Source organism: Sapajus apella, unplaced genomic scaffold (assembly GCF_009761245.1).
Source record: "Sapajus apella isolate SASKATOON/1434 unplaced genomic scaffold, GSC_monkey_1.0 scaffold118, whole genome shotgun sequence".
In the NCBI taxonomy this organism is placed as follows: Eukaryota; Metazoa; Chordata; class Mammalia; order Primates; family Cebidae; genus Sapajus; species Sapajus apella.
In genome coordinates this window covers 3,375,941-3,394,286 of record NW_022437058.1, presented here as the reverse complement: position 1 = coordinate 3,394,286, position 18,346 = coordinate 3,375,941, and the positions used below count along the sequence as shown (strand labels likewise).

The 18,346-nt window shown below is 51.2% G+C and overlaps 1 protein-coding gene across 3 annotated transcripts in view; it reads left to right on the top strand.

Annotated features, from left to right (window-relative positions):
• ROR2 (receptor tyrosine kinase like orphan receptor 2) overlaps positions 1–17,630 on the top strand; it is a 231,321-nt gene extending 213,691 nt beyond the window's left edge. Inside the window, exons 5-9 of one of the 3 annotated variants that reach the window (XR_004263555.1) lie at positions 2,868–2,995; positions 6,835–7,149; positions 9,126–9,337; positions 13,591–13,793; positions 15,142–15,227. Coding sequence is in view for 2 of the 3 variants with exons in the window: in XM_032260461.1 (XP_032116352.1) it covers positions 2,868–2,995; positions 6,835–7,149; positions 9,126–9,371; positions 13,591–13,793; positions 15,142–16,587 (2,338 nt within the window). In the remaining variant the exon portion in view is untranslated. Of the gene's footprint in view, positions 1–2,867; positions 2,996–6,834; positions 7,150–9,125; positions 9,372–13,590; positions 13,887–15,141 lie in introns of those variants that run through there. The other 2 variants (XM_032260461.1, XM_032260462.1) reach the window with 2 other exon arrangements.
• Positions 17,631–18,346: the final 716 nt, after the last annotated feature.

Sequence of the window (18,346 nt, the reverse complement as noted above, 5' to 3'; positions counted from 1 at the left end):
CACCCTGAGCCGCCCCCAGACAGGGACATGTCCAGCACATACCCAGGCAGAGGTGACTTCCGTTTACGTTGATACTGTCTAATGCCAGTGTCTAGTCAGCAGTTAACTCCAGCTCCAAAAGAGTGGATGTGGGGCAGGCAGGTTCGCATTCACCCATGTGTTGCCTATGTAAACTACCATGAGGGAACCCTTAACCCAAGGAAACAGTAGCTGGTGAGCTGGAGTTAACACAAAAATCTTCTTCTTTGAATTATTAGTGGTTTCAGGTTCTTTTCTTTGAGAAAAGGGTTTTCTGCAGAAGCTTGAAAAGATCTCCACTATTGCAAGTGTTCAGCCTCTGCCTTAGCAAAGAGTTCAGACAAGGATTTTAAATCCATTTGGTTAAATTGAACACATTCTTTCTGTCTCTCTCTCTCTCTCTCTCTCTCTCTCTCTCTCTCTCTCGTCTCTTTCTCTCTTTCCTTTCTTTCTTTCTCAGGGTCTTCCTCTGTCACCCAGGCTGGAGTCTAGTAGTTTGATCTCAGCTCACTGCAGCCTCTGCCTCCCAGTTAAAGTGGTCCTCCCGCTTCAGCCTCCTGAGTAGCTGAGACTACAGGCACGTGCCACGATGCCCAGCTAATTTTTGTAGAGATGGGTTTCACCATGTTGCCCAGGCTGGTCTTGAACTCCTAGGCTCGAGTGGTTCACCAGCCTTGGCCTCCCAAAGTCCTGGGATCACAGGCATGAGCCACTGCGCCTGACCTTAAATTGAACAGAATTCAGATTTCATTTGGGGATGGTCTACTCTAAATGGTTGTAGGGTGGAAAGCCAACTGCTCTCAGGCTGATGGGGTAGGCTCCAGATTTGCTGGAAAACAAGCTACTGAACCACAGGCCTGAGGTACTCATGCGAGGCTTGTCCTGGCATCTGCAGCCCCTTCTGCCAGCAGTGGCAGTCCCCAGATGTGTCTGCTGTGGCTGATTGATGTCACTGGACCTTTGGAGGGTCCTGAGCACCACTTTAAAACCCTCCAGGATACTTATCATGATGGCTTTCATTGTCTGAAGCCAGACCAACAGGTTCTGCTGAAAATAATTTAGCACAAACTCCAACCTGGGGACCTGGGAGAGGATTTCGTCTCCTTCCCATGCATGCAGGCTGTCCCTGTGGGGACCGGGAGAGCAGGAGGGAGAACAGCCTGCCTGTGTCTCTCCCCTTTCTGACGACCTGTGCCTGTGACGTGCGGTCTGTGATGTCTGTGCATTGGTGGCCAGGTCATACTTCTGTGTATAGTAGGCATGCAAGTATGTCATTCTGTGAGTTCTTTGAGGGTTGGACTTCTTGGAGTCCCTTCCATCACCTTTAAACATAGTAGAGAATACATTTGTGTATTGCTTTTCTCTTTTTCAAAGCGTTGTGCTGTTTACCTCTGCATTGTCATCATTATCGTGAAAGCCTTGTTTGCAAATAAGGGAAGTTTGCAGGGGCATTGCTGTAATGTCTACGATGCATTGAGTAGTTCAAGGATAGACTGGACAAGGAAAATGTGGCACATATACACCATGGAATACTATGCAGCCATAAAAAATGATGAGTTCATGTCCTTTGTAGGGACAGGGATGAACCTGGAAACCGGCATTCTCCGCAAACTGACACAAGAACAGATAATCAAACATCGCATGTTCTCACTCGTAGGCGGGTGTTGAACAATGAGAACACATGGACACAGGGAAGGGAACATCACACACTGGGGTCTGTTGAGGGGGGGCTAGGAGAGGAACAGCAGGGGGTGGGGAGGTTGGGGAGGGATAAAATGGGGAGAAATGACAAATATAGGTGATGGGGGGGTGGAGGTAGCAAACCACCTTGCCATGTAAGTACCTATGCAACAATCCTGCATGATCTGCACACGTACCCCAGAACCTAAAGTACAAAAAAAAAATAGTTCAAAGGTAAGGTGAAACATGTACCTGATGTGGTGGGTGTGTGCTCGTATACACAGACACGTACCCATCCCTGTGTACCCTTCACCTCACGAGCCATCCTCACCCTTCATCAGTCCTCCTCTTCTTTTTCCATACTCCCTTAAAGATGCTGAATTAAAAGAAAAATTAACAGGCATTTTTTAGAACAGTTTTAGGTTTCCAGAAAAATTGAACAGAAAATCCAGGGTCTTCCTGCCTTCCTCATAGTTTCCTATTTTAACGTCTTGCATTAGAGTGACACATTTATTGCCATTGAGCCAGTATTGATACATCATTATTATCTAAAATCAGTAGTTTACATTAGGGCTTGTTCTTTGTGTTTTATCTTGTATGGTTTTTGCCCAATGTGTAGCGATGTGTGCTGACCATTACAGCATCATACGGAATAGTTCCAGTGCCCTAAAACCCCAGCGCACCTCTTGAAATCCATCCCTCATAACCCCTGGCATCCACCGATCTTTCTCCATAATCAGTCTCTGTAGTTTTGCTGTCTCCATGGTTTTGCCTTTTCTAGAATGTCATGTGGCTGGAATCATGTAGTAATGCCTTTTCAGATTGGCTCATTTCACCTAGTAATATGCATTTAAGTTTCCTCTCTTTTTGTGGCTTGATAGATCATTTTTTTTTAGCACTAAATAATACTCCAGTGTCTGGATGTACCAAGGTTTGTTTATTCATTCACCTACGGAAACATACCTTGGTTGCTTCCAAGTTTTGGCATCATGAATACAGCTGCCATAACATTTATGTACAGGTTTTTGTATGGACTTATGTTTTTCACTTATCTGGATAAATACCAAGTAACAAAATTGTTGGCTCGCAAGATGCTGGATTATAAAAGAAGTCACTAGCGATATCTGGCACCTCCCAGAGCTCTGACAGACTTGGTGTGTTTTTACCAGGGATGATTACCATGAGGACGGGTTCTGCCAGCCTTACCGGGGAATTGCCTGTGCACGCTTCATTGGCAACCGGACCATTTATGTGGACTCGCTGCAGATGCAGGGGGAGATTGAAAACCGAATCACAGGTAGGAGTTGCAGACCTTTCTTACAGGGGGATAAGCATGCGCATAGCCACCTGTCACACAGACGGCAGCCACTGTGTTTCGTCAGTTAATGGCGTGTACGGTCCGTCGTCCATCTCATTTGTAGTAGAAAACCAGAGATCTTTTTTAGAAGTAGTTGCAATTGCTAACAAGATCTGCCCTAAAAATGTTCCTGGCCTGTGTGTTTAAATGAGCAAGTATGGGATTTAACTCAGCCAAACTGTGTGAGTCCAAAGCACTGTCCAGCCTCAGTGCCCCCACACTCCCTCTGCTTGACTTCTCATTCTGCACTTCCTGACTCTTCTCTCCTCTCTGAGCCACTTTTGGTCCAAAGGCACCCAGGCCTGATTGCAGCTGTGTGGGGGAAAGAGTTGGGTCATCGGTGGTAGGGACACTGCAGTGAACACATACTTTGTCAGTCCTGGGTTTCCAGAGAACAGAGCCAGGTCTTTGCTCAGTGGTTCAAGGTTTGAGAAAGTGCAGGCCATTTAGGAACTGGAGCTGTCCATCTTTGCTGTCTTTAGGACTTAACTTCTCTGATTGGCTGTCCCAGCTCCCAACACGCAACTCAAACACATTGATGGGGTCTGGGGTCCTTCTTAGGGGAAAGGCCTTGGACAGCCAGAAAATTAGTTAGATGAAAGTCTTACAGAGCCCGCCATCTGCTGCACCTACTCTCCCCACAAACACTACATACACATTTTCTCTCCAGACCCTACAAGAGCAAGAAACACCCCGTGCAGATGGCAGGTGCCCCAGCACCTCGGATTAGCTGGATCATCTCTGCGGGTGTGGGAGGCTGCGCTGCAGATTAGAATCAGTGGGCGATCTCTGATGCCTGTGCTCCCAGGAGAGTGTGGTGGGGGCAAAGCGGGTGCAAGGCACTGGCCTGGTAAGGGGCAACAATGAGATCTAAGGCAGAAACTCACCTCTTGTCACTGACAAGTTCTTCCAGGTTCAGGTCACTCTCAGACTAGAGAGTCCAAGGTCATGGTCACATGAGACTGCCTGGCCCATGAGGCCAGGGCCAGGGTCTCATGCAAAGTGAGGGAGCCATCATGAGACACAGAGGAACCTGGAGGCGCCATCCTGCTCCAGCGTGAGGCGGTTTTGAAAATATGGGTACCTCTTACTATAAAAGCTTTCTTTGCCATTAAAGCAGGGCTTCTCAAATGTTTTCACCGAAACATGAAGTGGAAAATATAGAGTATACTTTACTTAATTTACACCATGACTTAGTTTACACATACAGGTATTTCACACAACTGGCACTGGTTACAGGGAATAACTTTCACCCTCCATAAAAGTGGTGCACTTGGATTTTTCTCTTTGGTTTTGTTTCATAAAAGAAAAAAGTGGCTGGGTGCAGTGGTGCTCAGCCTGTAATCCCAACACTTTGGGAGGCCAAGGCAGATGAATCACAAGGTCAGGAGTCAAAACCAGCCTGGCCAACATGGTGAAACCCTGTCTCTACTAAAAATACAAAAAATTAGCTGGTCGTGGTGGTGGGCATTTGTAATCCCAGCTACTCAGGAGGCTGAGGCAGGAGAATCTCTTGAACTAGGGAGGTGGAGGTTGCAGTGAGCCGAGATCGTGCCACTGCACTCCAGCCTAGGTGACAGTTTGAGACTCTTGTCTCAAAAAATAAAGATAAAAATAAAAAAGTTACAGCCCTTAGTAGCAACCCTGCACTCTGGACATCCTGCAGTCTGTTCTTATCTTGTTTTAGAATGTTAGCCACAGACTCCAGAATTATTAGACACCCCACCAATCGGCAAGCACTGATCCAGGTACAAGACTGTCCCTCAGTTATTTCTTCAGGAGTTGTTTAAGGAGTCAACTCGCATCCAAGCAGCCTGGTTTTCTAGCAGCTTTTAGAGAAGAGTTTAGAATGAGAATTTTCTAGGTTGGTGGCTTTTCGAAAAGATTAAATTTGAATTTGCTTTCAGCAGGCTTGTGGTTTTGACATAAGCATAGTAATGAGTGCATTGTGTGCAGTGTTTGCTGGAGAGCATTGTGTGACATTCAGGGTGTGGACAGAGACCAGGTGTTGCATCTCTTTGGTGCCTGGAATTGCACTTTCAGAAATAAGCAGTACATTCTTAGGGTGAGCAGAAGGAAGAAGAGAAATCCTATAAAGATCAGCAGAAACGTCGTATCAGTGGATTAGCCCAAGAGAAGTGGCAGCTTTGGCATTCTTAGACAGTCTTTTCCTGCCTGAAGATCAAGGCCTGCCTACGTTTTTGACAGCCCTTCATATAATACCAAATCCGTAAGGATGAGATTGGACTGGGCTGAAGCCTCAGTTCTTCCTCCAAATCCAAGACATCCTGTACTGTAACAGCTTACCCTCTGTGCTCCTCCATTTAAATATTGGCCACAGAAACCTGGAGGACGGGAGGTGATGTGGTGAGGACGGCAGTCAGGATGGTGTGGCTGCTCCCACCCACTGACACCGCCTGTTACCAGACCCCTGGGCCCATTCACGCCGAGGGCCACTTTATAGGCTCTGTGTTCACTCTCATTGCCCAGTGTGGGGCCTCAAATCACTCTGCAGGTACAGAAACAGGCCTAGAAAGGCATGAGTGATACCACAAAGTGATCATGTATAAGGCTGTTCCCACATAGCAGCCCATCCCAGTCCTGGGTGGGTTCCCAGGAATGACTGGCAGCGGCAGTGACACCTGCTGGCCAAACGTGGCATAGCATGTACACTCTTTCCTTGCCCAGAGGTCAAGGCCGGCATTCTTGACAACCTAATGTATAATCACCAAATAATCGCCATATCCATAATGATGGGATTGAACTGCATTCATGGGTGGAGCTAGGGCTGCTCAGGGACTAAACGCCAGCTTCTGGGTTTTCTTCCCCGTTGGAGGACACAGCCTCAGCTGGATGTGGGGGCCAGCCTCAGCTGGATGTGGGGGCAGAGGCGCCTGTCTGCCTCTGCTGTCCCCAGGCTCAATTGCTGTAAGCCAGCCTTTCACAGGTGAAAGTAGAGTAGTGAGCCCAGGGCAAGCCGATGCATTCCTTGGAGTCCTGCCTTGGCCAGCTTCTTTCACCCCTACCAGTGTGCAGCTGTGCACTCCAGGTGCAGCAGAGCTCCCCCAAACGCCCCCACCTTGTTCTGGAACTCACCCATCCTCTCACCAGGCTGCATCCTCTGACATCTTTCCCTTAAAAAACAAGCTGCCCCACAAAAGGGGGTCCTGAATCTTGGGGTTTCTCTGCTCCCCCTTATCACAGAACCTTCCAGAGTTGTAAGCGGCCTTCCTCCCGCTTTGCTGCTTCCACCCTCTTGGCTTTCTGCATTTTACCAACTGCCTCCTCCAGTTGCAGTTCACAGAGCTGAGCTGACTCCCTCCTCTGGGACAGCCTTCTTCCCGGACAGACCTGGGACATTGGGAAGCCCGGGCCTCGGGAATGCACCTCTTGGCCTGCGCTGTCCACACACAGCGGGTCCTCGGGATCTGCTTTTGCATCTGACCTCTGAACCTTCCTGTCCTGGAAGAAGCACTTAGCGGAGTGAGCTGGGGGCCTAGTTTTCCTTCTAGCTTATTCTGCTTCTGATACTTCTAAGTGAGGCCCTGGGCCAGGGACTTCCCATGTCTGCTGCAAATCAGAGCATGTGATGGGCAGGCTGGCCTGCTGGCAGGGAGCTTCTCCAGGGTGGTGTAGGGGCTCGGGGCTGGGGATTTGGGGCGGAGCAGGACATTGGGGGCTGAGTGGGCAATCTGGGGTGCAGGCTGGGGGTGGGGACTGGATGAATGTCAGGGCGCGAGGTGGGTCCACCGCTAACGCCGGTCTCGCGGGCTCTGCAGCGGCCTTCACCATGATCGGCACCTCCACGCACCTGTCAGACCAGTGCTCGCAGTTCGCCATCCCATCCTTCTGCCACTTCGTGTTCCCTCTGTGTGACGCGCGCTCCCGGGCGCCCAAGCCGCGCGAGCTGTGCCGGGACGAGTGTGAGGTGCTGGAGAGCGACTTGTGCCGCCAAGAGTACACCATCGCCCGCTCCAACCCGCTCATCCTCATGCGGCTGCAGCTGCCCAAGTGTGAGGCGCTGCCCATGCCCGAGAGCCCCGACGCTGCCAACTGCATGCGCATCGGCATCCCGGCAGAGAGGCTGGGCCGCTGTGAGTGCCCGTGGGCCCGGGGCGGGACCGGTGGGGGCAGCGGATGGGGGCAGCGAGTGGGGGCCCTTGAAACGTGTATGGGGGTAGCTGGTAAAGCCCAGGAAGCTCCGTCTGTCCCGGCCCCGGCCCCGCAGAACCCCATTAGCAGCCGAGGGCCCCACAGCCCAGGTCTCCATTCCAGCAGGGCAGCAGGCGCGGCCTCGGAGCAGAGGATTTGGAGCCAGTCAGCTCCAGGCTCGCATTTGGGCTTGCACTGTGTCCAGCTGTGGGACTCGGGTTAAGTCCCTCCGCCATGCTCGTCCCCTAGGTCCCATGATGCAGGGACCTGTGAAAAGGTGCCTACAAAGGTGCAGGGTGCTTCCCTGTATTTCCTTCCCTAGCAGTGCCTGATCATCACAGGCTTTTCGCGGGTGCCCACCAGGCCAGTCCTGCTGCATCTCTGTGGTCCTCACACTCGTCCAAGCTTAAGGATCCCACAGGTTTCTGGGGACTGATCCTGCAGGTTTCAGGAGGATGGGGCAGGAGTTGAGAGTCTGCATTTTCCACTGGCGCCCCAGTGCGTGCTGATCCTGACTCCTCTCATGCTTTTAACAGCCATTTCCCCAGATAGTGAGATCACTCCCATTTCAGAGAAGGGAAATCCCAGGCTCAAGCAGGTGGAGGGGCTCATCTGAGCCGAGGCCTGGGTGTGGCCTGTTTGGGGTCTGCACGGGACAGAAGAACATGCTCCCTCCCCACTGCCCCTCTTGCTGGCAGCAGAGCAGCCCCTGCCCTTTGGAGGCTTAGTAGACCCCAAGTTATGAGCCCCAGCAGGGTGGCTACAGCCAGTCAGGGTGGCCGACACAGGACAGAGAGCTCTGCTGATGTCCCTGAGGAAAACCATTGGCTCACATCACTGCATCCATTAAGGCTGCTGCCTCCCTGAAAGGTGAGACCCCAGGAACGGGCGACCTCCCGCCATGGCCCCAGGGCTGTATTTAGTATGATTGGTTAATCCAGGAATGGGCAGAACTCCTTACCAGGACAGCCAGAGCCTGGTCCCTGGGCCCATTGCCTGCATTCACACCCTTGCTGTGACTCTGGGCAAGTTGCTAAGCTCTCATATCCTCATATTCCATGGGGATGACACCAGTACAGAGCCGTGGGGCTGGAATGAAGGTCAAATGGGGCAATATTTAGGAAGGTGGTTTTTTTGTTGGTTTTGTTTTTTTCAGACAGAATTTCACTCTGTCACCCAGGCTGGAGTGCAGTGAGTGGCACAATCTTGGCTCACTGCAACCTCCACCTCTCAGGTTCAAGCAATTCCCCTGCCTCAGCCTCCTGAGTAGCTGGGACTACAGGCACGTGCCACCACACACTTGGCTAATTTTGTATTTTAGTAGAGACAGGATTTCACCATGTTGGCCAGGCTGGTCTCGAACTCCTGACCTCAAGTGATCCACTCGCCTCACCTTCCCTGAGTGCTGAGATTACAGGCATGAGCCACGGTGCCCAGCCAGGAAGGTTTAGAGCAGTGACTCACACATGGTACACACTACAGAAATATTCACCAAAGGCACACCCCCACCCCAGGGCTCCTCCATGGTGATGAGAAGGGTGCCCTGAAGTGGAGGGGCCCAGCCTGGGAGTGCGCCCTTCTTGCCTGCACAGTTGGCTTTCTTCCTAGAGCAAGTGATCCTGAGGCTGGGGATGACACCGTCATTGTGGTGGTGGGGGTGGCGTACAGATCATGGGTCCCAGAGATGGTTTTGGGCTGTGGAATCCTTCTGAGGCGTTTCCTTCCCCATATCTATCCCCGATGTGCTCTGCATGTAATTTGTGGGCTTGGGACTTCAGTAAGCCATTACTTCTAATGCCTCTTTTCTGGTAAGTCAGGTAAAATCCTTGGACCTTTTGGAAATTCTAGTTTGGGCATGTGTAGGCAGAATGGTTTTGTTGCACCCCAGAGGTTTTTCTCACATGTTTTCCTCGTTCAGACCATCAGTGCTATAACGGCTCAGGCACGGATTACAGAGGGACGGCAAGCACCACCAAGTCGGGGCATCAGTGCCAGCCGTGGGCCCTGCAGCACCCCCACAGCCACCGCCTGTCCAGCGCAGACTACCCCGAGCTCGGAGGGGGGCACGCCTACTGCCGGAACCCCGGCGGCCAGATGGAGGGCCCCTGGTGCTTTACGCAGAATAAAAACGTACGCATGGAACTGTGTGACGTACCCTCGTGTAGTATGTATTCTCTCTCTTTTTTTAAATGTGTTGACTGTTGAGTGAACCTTGTGATGAGAACGTTCTGTCCTGACCTGGGTTGGGGTGTGCCTCTGTACAGTGGTGACCAGAACCCCCCTGTCTCACCACAGTGACTATTTTAAGTAAAGCTGTTGGGCCAGGCACAGTGGCTCATGCCTAAAATCCCAGCAATTTGGGAGGCCAAGGCAGGCAGATCATTTGAGGTCAGGTGTTCAAGACCAGCCTGGCCAACATGGTGAAACCCCATCTCTAGTAAAAATACAAAAATTAGCCGGGTTACGTGGCACTTGCCTGTAATCCCAGCTACTCAAGAGGCTGAGGCCGGAGAATCACCTGAACTCAGGAAGCGGAGATTGCGGTGAGCCAAGATTGCAGCACTGTGCTCCGGCCTGGGCAACAGAGTGAGACCCTGTCTCCAAAATAAATAGATAAATAAATAAAGCAAGCTGTAGGTGGCTATGAAAGTAACATCTGAATATTATAAGACATTTTAAAATATAGAAAAGTCTGAAGAATATTGTGGAGATCATGTCTAATTTTACCAGCAGTGACTCGTTTGCAGTTTGGCCCACTGCCCTCCATCACTTGCTTCCCATGGATGGATGGTCCTGGGATATTCACTTTCCCATTTTGTTTCTCCGTTAACATTATCACACAATGCAGTGGCTTACCACCTGTAATCCCAGTACCTAGGGAGGCCAAGACAGGTGGATCTCTTGAGCCCAGGAGTTCGAAACCAGCCTGAGCAACATGGCAAAAACCCGTCTCTACAAAAAATACAAAAATTACCCAGGTGTGGTGGTGCGCACCTGCAGTCCCACCTACTTGGGCGGCTGAAGTGGGAGGACTGCTTGAGCTCAGTAGTTCACAGCTGCAGTGAGCCGTGATGGTGCCACTCCCCTACAGCCTGGGCAGCAAAGCGTTCCTTACTCCTTGCAAGGGTGTCTGTAATGCCATGAATACGGAAGCGCGTGTAGTTGACAGTTGACAGCTTCGACAGTTCTCACCTCTGTCTTAGTCATGCACGGTTCACCAGTTGCAGGCAGCAGGGTAACTGAGGCTGGGCTGGGAGTTAGAAGCAGTGACAGGTGAACGAGTGGGCACCCGCTGATAAAGAGAGAGCAGCCGATGAAGCAAGGCTGGGCTCCTCGTGCACCTGGAGGCCTCCTCCTGGGGTGCAGGCCCACATGTCTCTACCCCGAAGTGCAGGGAGTAAACACTGGTACTAATGGCCTTCCTGATGTGTGATTCAGCAGCTCCAAATTTGGCATTGCCTCTGGCTCAGTTGGTCAGACACAAGTCTTCAAGAATGTGTTCATTATGGGAGAACAAATTTTAAGAATGGAATTATGAGTCGTTCAAATTGCACTGTAGGCTCTCTGGAGCACTCCAGACCGTAATTTCCTGCAAGGAAGAATGGCCCTGTCCCCGGTAAGGAACAAAAGCAGGTTGTAGGATAGGGCTGTGTTCGAGGTGCTTTTTTGTTCATTGTTTTGTCTCTGGCAAAAAGAAAATGAGTGAAGTTTGTGTGTGAGCACACACAGGCACCTGACTTTCATGAGGTTTTGGAAAGATGGATATCAAACTTTCAACAGTGATTTCCCCAGACCTATAAAAGTGACTTTTTTTTTTCAGTGAGTAGGAATTAGTTTTGTAATTAAAAGCAAATCGAGTTACTTTTGTAATTAAAAGTAAATCAAAACATGAAGAAAAGTATGATTATGGACCTGTCAATTATTATTATTATTTTTTTGAGACAGAGTCTTGCTCTGTTGCCCAGGCTGGAGTGCAGTGCTGCAGTCTTGGCTCACTGCAGCCTCCACCTCCTGGGTTTAAGCAGTTCTCCTGCCTCAGCCTCTTGGGTAGCTGGGATTACAAATGCCCGCCAGCATGCCCGGCTAAATTTTGTATTTTTAGTAGAGATGGGGTTTCACCATGTTGGCAAATTCTTAGAATCTTGTATTGCAGATTTGTACTTCAGGGGCATAAATGAAAGAATATTTATTGCAAAATCACTTGTGAGAGCTAAACACAAAACAGACTGTTGATCAGTAGGTCTGGATGGGACAGTTGGAGATGCCCGTACCGTGGAGTAGCATGCAGCTGTGGGGGACCCGCACATCTGTCTGCTTCAGCGTGAGTTGTCATCCAAGAGATTTTATTCTGCCAAAAAGATAGGAGTGAGAAAATATGGATGACATGATTCTATTTAAAATGAAGTTCCTTCAGGCCGGGTGTGGCAGCTCACATCTGTAATCCCAGCATTTTGGGAGGCCGAGGCAGGCGGATCACCTGAGGTCAGAGTTTGAGACCAGACTGGCCAACATGGAGAAACTCCATCTCTACTAAACGTACAAAAATCAGCCAGGCATGGTGGCGCGTGCCTGTAGTTCCAGCTACTTGGGAGGCTGAGGCGGGAGAATCACTCGAACCCCAGGGACCGAGGTTGCAGTGAACCGAGATCCCACCGCTGTACTCCAGCCCGGGAGACAGAGCGAGACTCCGTCTCAAAAATAAATAAATAAATAAAGATTTCGTCTCATAAATAAACTCCATCTAAAAAATAAATAAAATATAAAATGAAGTTCTTTCAACATTCGATTTAAGAAAACCGTATGAAACTACTGTGTCTATATGTCAGAATAGTTGAATATCAGTTGTTCCATGTGGTTCAACCTAAAATACACATAAAATTAGGAGAACATGAGACTCAACCATTTATAGCCTTTGGGAAAGAGGGATACTGCAGTGTTTCCCAATAAGCATGAGTCGTGTTTGGTAAAGCTAAGTAGATGATCAAGGCAGGTGACAGTGTCTGTGTGAGCTCACACCTCTGATCTTGGTGTGAGAGGCCTGGACTCTCCTGCTAACCTTAATAATAAATGAACCAAACCCTAGTAAGGAAGAATGAACCGGCATCCCCGGGGCCCCTAAGATTTCTGGGACACCTGCCTTGGAACCCTTTCAGAGGGAAAGCTGCCAGGTGGGGTCAGAAGAAAGTTTTGTTTGTGGTTTTACTTGCTTTCATCTTATTTTGGGGAGCAGGGGTGGGGCAAGGCTGGGTTTGGGACAAGGTGCTTTTTTCCTAAGGTGGCAATAGCATGTTCACTCTTAGAACTGAATTAGCTCTTTTAACGATCACACTGACCAGAAATCACTTGTTTGCTTCCAGATGGGAAGCCGTTTGCCCCCTGGCCATGGGGCCTTCTAAGTCTGATACGATTATTTGCAGGATTAAGTAGGAAACAGAACACCGTGGTTTCCCAGGGATGTGGGAAAGTGACTCTGTAGAGAACTCACTTTCCACCAGACATAGGGTTAGCCTTCTGAAACGGTGTCACTTGGTCTTACATTCTATTGCTTTGACGTGCGGATTGCTTGGGGTTCACGCAGCCTGGGAGGAGCCAACCCTATGGGATGCCTGCTCAGAGCCTGAAGTTACCTCAGCCTGCCTGGTGTGCCCCCTGTGTCTTTCTGTAAATCCTGTAGAGGGAGACAAAGAGTTACTTTTCCCTGTGATAAAAAAAATGCAGGGAAGGTAGTTGGAGACCTTGACTGTTGGTAGGTACCCCGTGCTTTCCAAGGATTTCTGTGTCCCTATGGTGTATTGTATTGGGTCAGGTGCATGGACTGCTGGTGAGCCTTTAAATCTAGTGCATGTTGAGTTATTATCCTAAAAGAATCTGTCATCATTCGATAAAAACGTGAAGAAAACATTAAAATGCTGAATGAGGAAAAGGATCGTGTCTAATCCCGGTATCAAGTTTCACTCACCTTGAACAAGGGTCTCCAGTGAATGTCATCAACCTGTCAGTAGCTGGGGAGACCTTTGATAAAAGCGAAATTGGGCAGAGCGCCTGTCTCCAATGATATTCACACATCAGGAACGGAAAGTGGATGTGGTCACTATGAATATTAAGATCTTTAGAGTTCATTTACTTTGTATGCTGCATATTCCACTTTGTTCCCAGGTTGGGCAGTTTTGGGTTGTGTTTCCCCGGGATGCAGCGCGGTGTGCGTTTTTTGGTGCATCGTGTTTTTTGGGGGTTGGGGTGCCCTTTTACCCCGTTGTGTAACTTAGGTGATTACCCATGTGCCTGTAAAGAATGTGGCTGGAGGTAGAGAATGGGTTGGTAGAGAACTTACAGTTGAGAAGGGATGTTTTCTGAAAAAATCACAAAAGCCGTGTTGTTCACAGGTCCCCGAGACAGCAGCAAGATGGGGATTCTGTACATCTTGGTCCCCAGCATCGCGATTCCACTGGTCATCGCTTGCCTTTTCTTCTTGGTCTGCATGTGCCGGAATAAGCAAAAGGCGTCTGCGTCCACGCCACAGCGGCGACAGCTGATGGCTTCGCCCAGCCAAGACATGGAGATGCCCCTCATTAACCAGCACAAACAGGTCTCCGTGCTTACGTATTCCACCCAGGTTCCTCTTCCAGGTTTAATCCTCAGGGGTTGTCTCCCCCGCCATTAAATGTCTTAATTTACTTGATACATAACACATAATTCTTTTAAACTCCGCTTTGTTTTGCCGTTTTTTTTCCTATAAACTAGATCAGGACATGTGTGCCTTAGAAAATAAACGGCAGGCGTGTTGGGAATTCGCTGCCCCAGAGTCCATGGGGCTCCCTCTGCCTGGACTGTGCTGCCCCTGTGGGCCCCAGCGAGCATCCTCACTGTACAGGTGCCTCAGCTCTGCCCAGAGGACACACAAGAAAAACACGGCTCCAATGCCTCCCACAATTTTTCTTGTCACTTTTGAGTTGGGTTGGTATGCTTTGTTTTAACAGGGAAGGATGGGAGAATAGCCCTTAAATGGGAGTAGACAGACAGGCTACCACTAAAAGGCCACCCTCATCCCAGAGCAGCCTTAGCTAGGGGTGGGGGCCCTGAAGTACAACAGATGTGAACGTGTGCTGCAGCCTCTCCAGCTTTTGTTGTGAAAGGGCGTTTACATTCATTGCCAGCCTTAGGGAACGTCATTTCCAGCCAACTTTGTAAGGGCTCTTCAAGGTGTCCAGGAGGGAGCTAATGCACCTGGCTCTTCAGCCCCAGAGTCGGTGAGGGTTTGCTGTAGGCAGGCGCTGGCCAGCGAGGAGGGCACAGAGCCCCTGGGGCTTGCGTGAAGGCCCAGGAGCCTCCAGGAAGGATGAGGGACGGCCACAGGAGGAGCCTGTGTCGTAGAGGCTGAGAGAGATGCAGGGTTCTGAGGGTGCCTATCACTTGTGGGGTCCTTCCAAAAACATGCTTAACTGAGACGCCAGTCAAGAGGCTCATGCTATAGGCCCACTGAAGGAACCTCTGTAGAACAACTGGCCTGGACTCTGAAAGTGACAAAATTGCTAACACAGAAATGACCTGGGAAAGCCACCATGGGGTCCATGAGAAAAAGACATCGCATCTCACAGCATGTGACGGCTCACATGGGGAGTGGAGGGGACCCAGTGGGGTGCATCCAGGGCAGCCCCGGGACAGCTGGTGCCTGGGCCTGGCTGTAGGGTGTGTATGTGTGTGTGTGTGTGTGTGTGTGTGTGTCTCCACGTGTGTCCACAGGTGCACTAGTGGACAGGAAGTAACCTCGGCATCAGAGCCATATTTAAGATTACTGGGTAGGCAGAACCAGCGGGTCTTCCGCAAGGCCCTTCCAACTGTGGCCACATGGGGCTCCATTCCTCCCAGCTGCCTTCCACCTTCTTCCAGGGCTTTGGCCACAGCAACGTTTCACATGGGGCTTTTCTTCTTGACAGGCCAAACTCAAAGAGATCAGCCTGTCTGCAGTGAGGTTCATGGAGGAGCTGGGAGAGGACCGGTTCGGGAAAGTCTACAAAGGCCACCTGTTGGGCCCTGCCCCGGGGGAGCAGACCCAGGCCGTGGCCATCAAAACACTGAAGGACAAAGCAGACGGGCCCCTGCGGGAGGAGTTCCGGCACGAGGCCATGCTGCGAGCGCGGCTGCAACACCCCAACATCGTCTGCCTGCTGGGTGTGGTGACCAAGGACCAGCCCCTGAGCATGATCTTCAGCTACTGTTCGCACGGCGACCTCCACGAGTTCCTGGTCATGCGCTCGCCGCACTCGGACGTGGGCAGCGCGGACGACGACCGCACGGTCAAGTCTGCCCTGGAGCCCCCCGACTTCGTGCTTCTGGTGGCGCAGATCGCGGCGGGGATGGAGTACCTGTCCAGCCACCACGTGGTTCACAAGGACCTGGCCACCCGCAACGTGCTGGTGTATGACAAGCTGACCGTGAAGATCTCAGACCTGGGCCTCTTCCGAGAGGTGTATGCCGCCGATTACTACAAGCTGCTGGGGAACTCGCTGCTGCCCATCCGCTGGATGGCCCCCGAGGCCATCACGTATGGCAAGTTCTCCATCGACTCGGATATCTGGTCCTATGGAGTGGTCCTGTGGGAGGTCTTCAGCTACGGCCTGCAGCCCTACTGTGGGTACTCCAACCAGGACGTGGTGGAGATGATCCGGAACCGGCAGGTGCTGCCCTGCCCAGATGACTGTCCCGCCTGGGTGTACGCCCTCATGATCGAGTGCTGGAACGAGTTCCCCAGCCGGCGGCCCCGCTTCAAGGACATCCACAGCCGGCTCCGAGCCTGGGGCAACCTTTCCAACTACAACAGCTCGGCGCAAACCTCGGGGACCAGCAATACCACGCAGACCAGCTCCCTGAGCACCAGCCCAGTGAGCAATGTGAGCAACGCTCGCTACGTGGGACCCAAGCAGAAGGCCCCACCCTTCCCGCAGCCCCAGTTCATGCCCATGAAGGGCCAGATCAGACCCATGGTGCCCCCGCCACAGCTCTACATCCCCGTCAATGGGTACCAGCCGGTGCCGGCCTATGGGGCCTACCTGCCCAACTTCTACCCGGTGCAGATCCCAATGCAAATGGCCCCGCAGCAGGTGCCTCCTCAGATGCTCCCCAAGCCCAGCTCGCACCACAGCGGCAGCGGCTCCACCAGCACGGGCTACGTCACCACAGCCCCCTCCAACACCTCCATGGCGGACAGGGCAGCCCTGCTCTCAGAGGGCACCGAGGACGCACAGAATGCCCCAGAAGATGGAGCCCAGATCCCCGTGCAGGAAGCGGAGGAGGAGGAGGAAGGCTCTGTCCCAGAGACTGAACTGCTGGGAGACAGTGACACTCTGCAGGTGGACGAGGCCCAAGTCCAGCTGGAAGCTTGAGCGGCGCCTGGGCCCAGGGTTTGGGACAGAAGCCCCGCTGAGACCCCACAGGGACCTCAGTCACCTTTGAGAAGACAGCATACCCAGCAGTCAGGAGGGCCCACAGGCCAGCGGGCTGGTTTGCAGACTGGGTGAGGTGGATTCCTGCTCCTCTCTGTCCTCTGACACAGAGAGCTGCCCTGCTTAGGAGCACCTGACCTAGGCAGGGGGCCTGGCAGCACGACATTCTGGGGAACAGGACACATGGCCACCCCGAGGGCTGCCTACATTGATTCTGGTGGTAGACTGGTAGTGAGCACCATATGCCTTGCAAGAAAATAGGTGGCACCTTCACGCCGTATCGTATGTGGAGTGAATATTTCAAAACATTGGGAGTAAGGACCTGCAAAAGACAGCGAGGAGGCACCTCAGGGTTTGAGGTTCCCGATGTTTGATCTGTTGGTTTGAGGATGCGGGGGCTCCATTTCTGCTGCCTCCCTGCCAAGAATATTCTCTCCTTAGCAGCCAAAGATTTGCTGGAACCAAGGCTACCCTCTGCTGCCTGCTGGGGTCGGAAGACAAGGGCTCCTGAAAGGAGAGCTCCTGAGATATAACAAAATGTGTGCCTTTAAAGAATCCATCAGCTTTGTATTTGGTGAAACAGTTTTAATTATACTGCATGTGTATTTTTCCCACTTTTTGGGAATTCAAGGGAAAGTGTTTCTTGGGTTTGGAATGTTGAGAGGAAGCAATATTGTACAGAACACAATATTGTTATTTTTCGTTAAGAATCATGTACAGACCTTAAATGTAATTTATATGTTTTTAATATGCCATTTTCATTGAAGTATTGTGATCTTAAGATAATGACTTTAGTAATTTAACTGTTTACGTTACCCACGTTGGGATCCAGTTGGTCTTGGTTTGCTTGCTTTGTACCACGTGCACACGAGATTCGTTCATTTTAGAGCCCCGGTTACACATAGACCCGCAGGCAGCTGTCTGTATCCTGCACACATTTGTAAATCCCACACCTGGTATATCCAATAAAGTGAAACAAAGCACTTGGTTGGCTCTCTTGCAGGGTGTAAGGACGCGAGGCGGTGGGAGGCATGTGGGATGCCAGAGATGCCGGATGGTGATGGTTTGGGCTGAGCCCTTTCTGTGGATTTGGGAGGCCTGCCCGAGCCAGGGGCCCCATGCTAATGGGGATATCCCTTGGCAGATAGATGATGGAACTAACTCCATGGCTTCTGTCTGTTAAGGCCTCAAAGGCGGATTGGTTAATTGCAGGTGGTGTGAGGATGGTCTTTGGTTTTAAAGCTGCCCCCTCCTGAGGTCCCAGAGCCCCTGACATTTTTAAACCTGGAGCCTGGCACTCCCTGGGGCCCTTCAAGGGAGGGGGTGAAAGAGAATGGGCCTCCTTCACGGGCTACCTGCATCCCCGGGCTCCATCTGCAGTGTAGGTGGCTGGGCCAAGGTATACCTAGGTCAGAGCACAGCTGGGACACGGTCACTCGGGGAGCAGTGGCTTCAGAGCTACCAGTCTTACTGGCGTAGGGAGACAGCGTGCAGAGACCCAGGTGTAACAACAAGTCCCCTCACCTGGAGTAGATCCCACATAGTAGGTCACCAAACTGACCATGTCAACCTGAACTTTATCTTGTCACAGGGGAGAAAAGGTAACATCTTTTTCTAACCCACTGCAAGGCTCATGGCTGAGAACTCTATAACAAAAGACAGCTTAACAAGAGAAAAGCCTCAGAAGTGACCCAAAGAA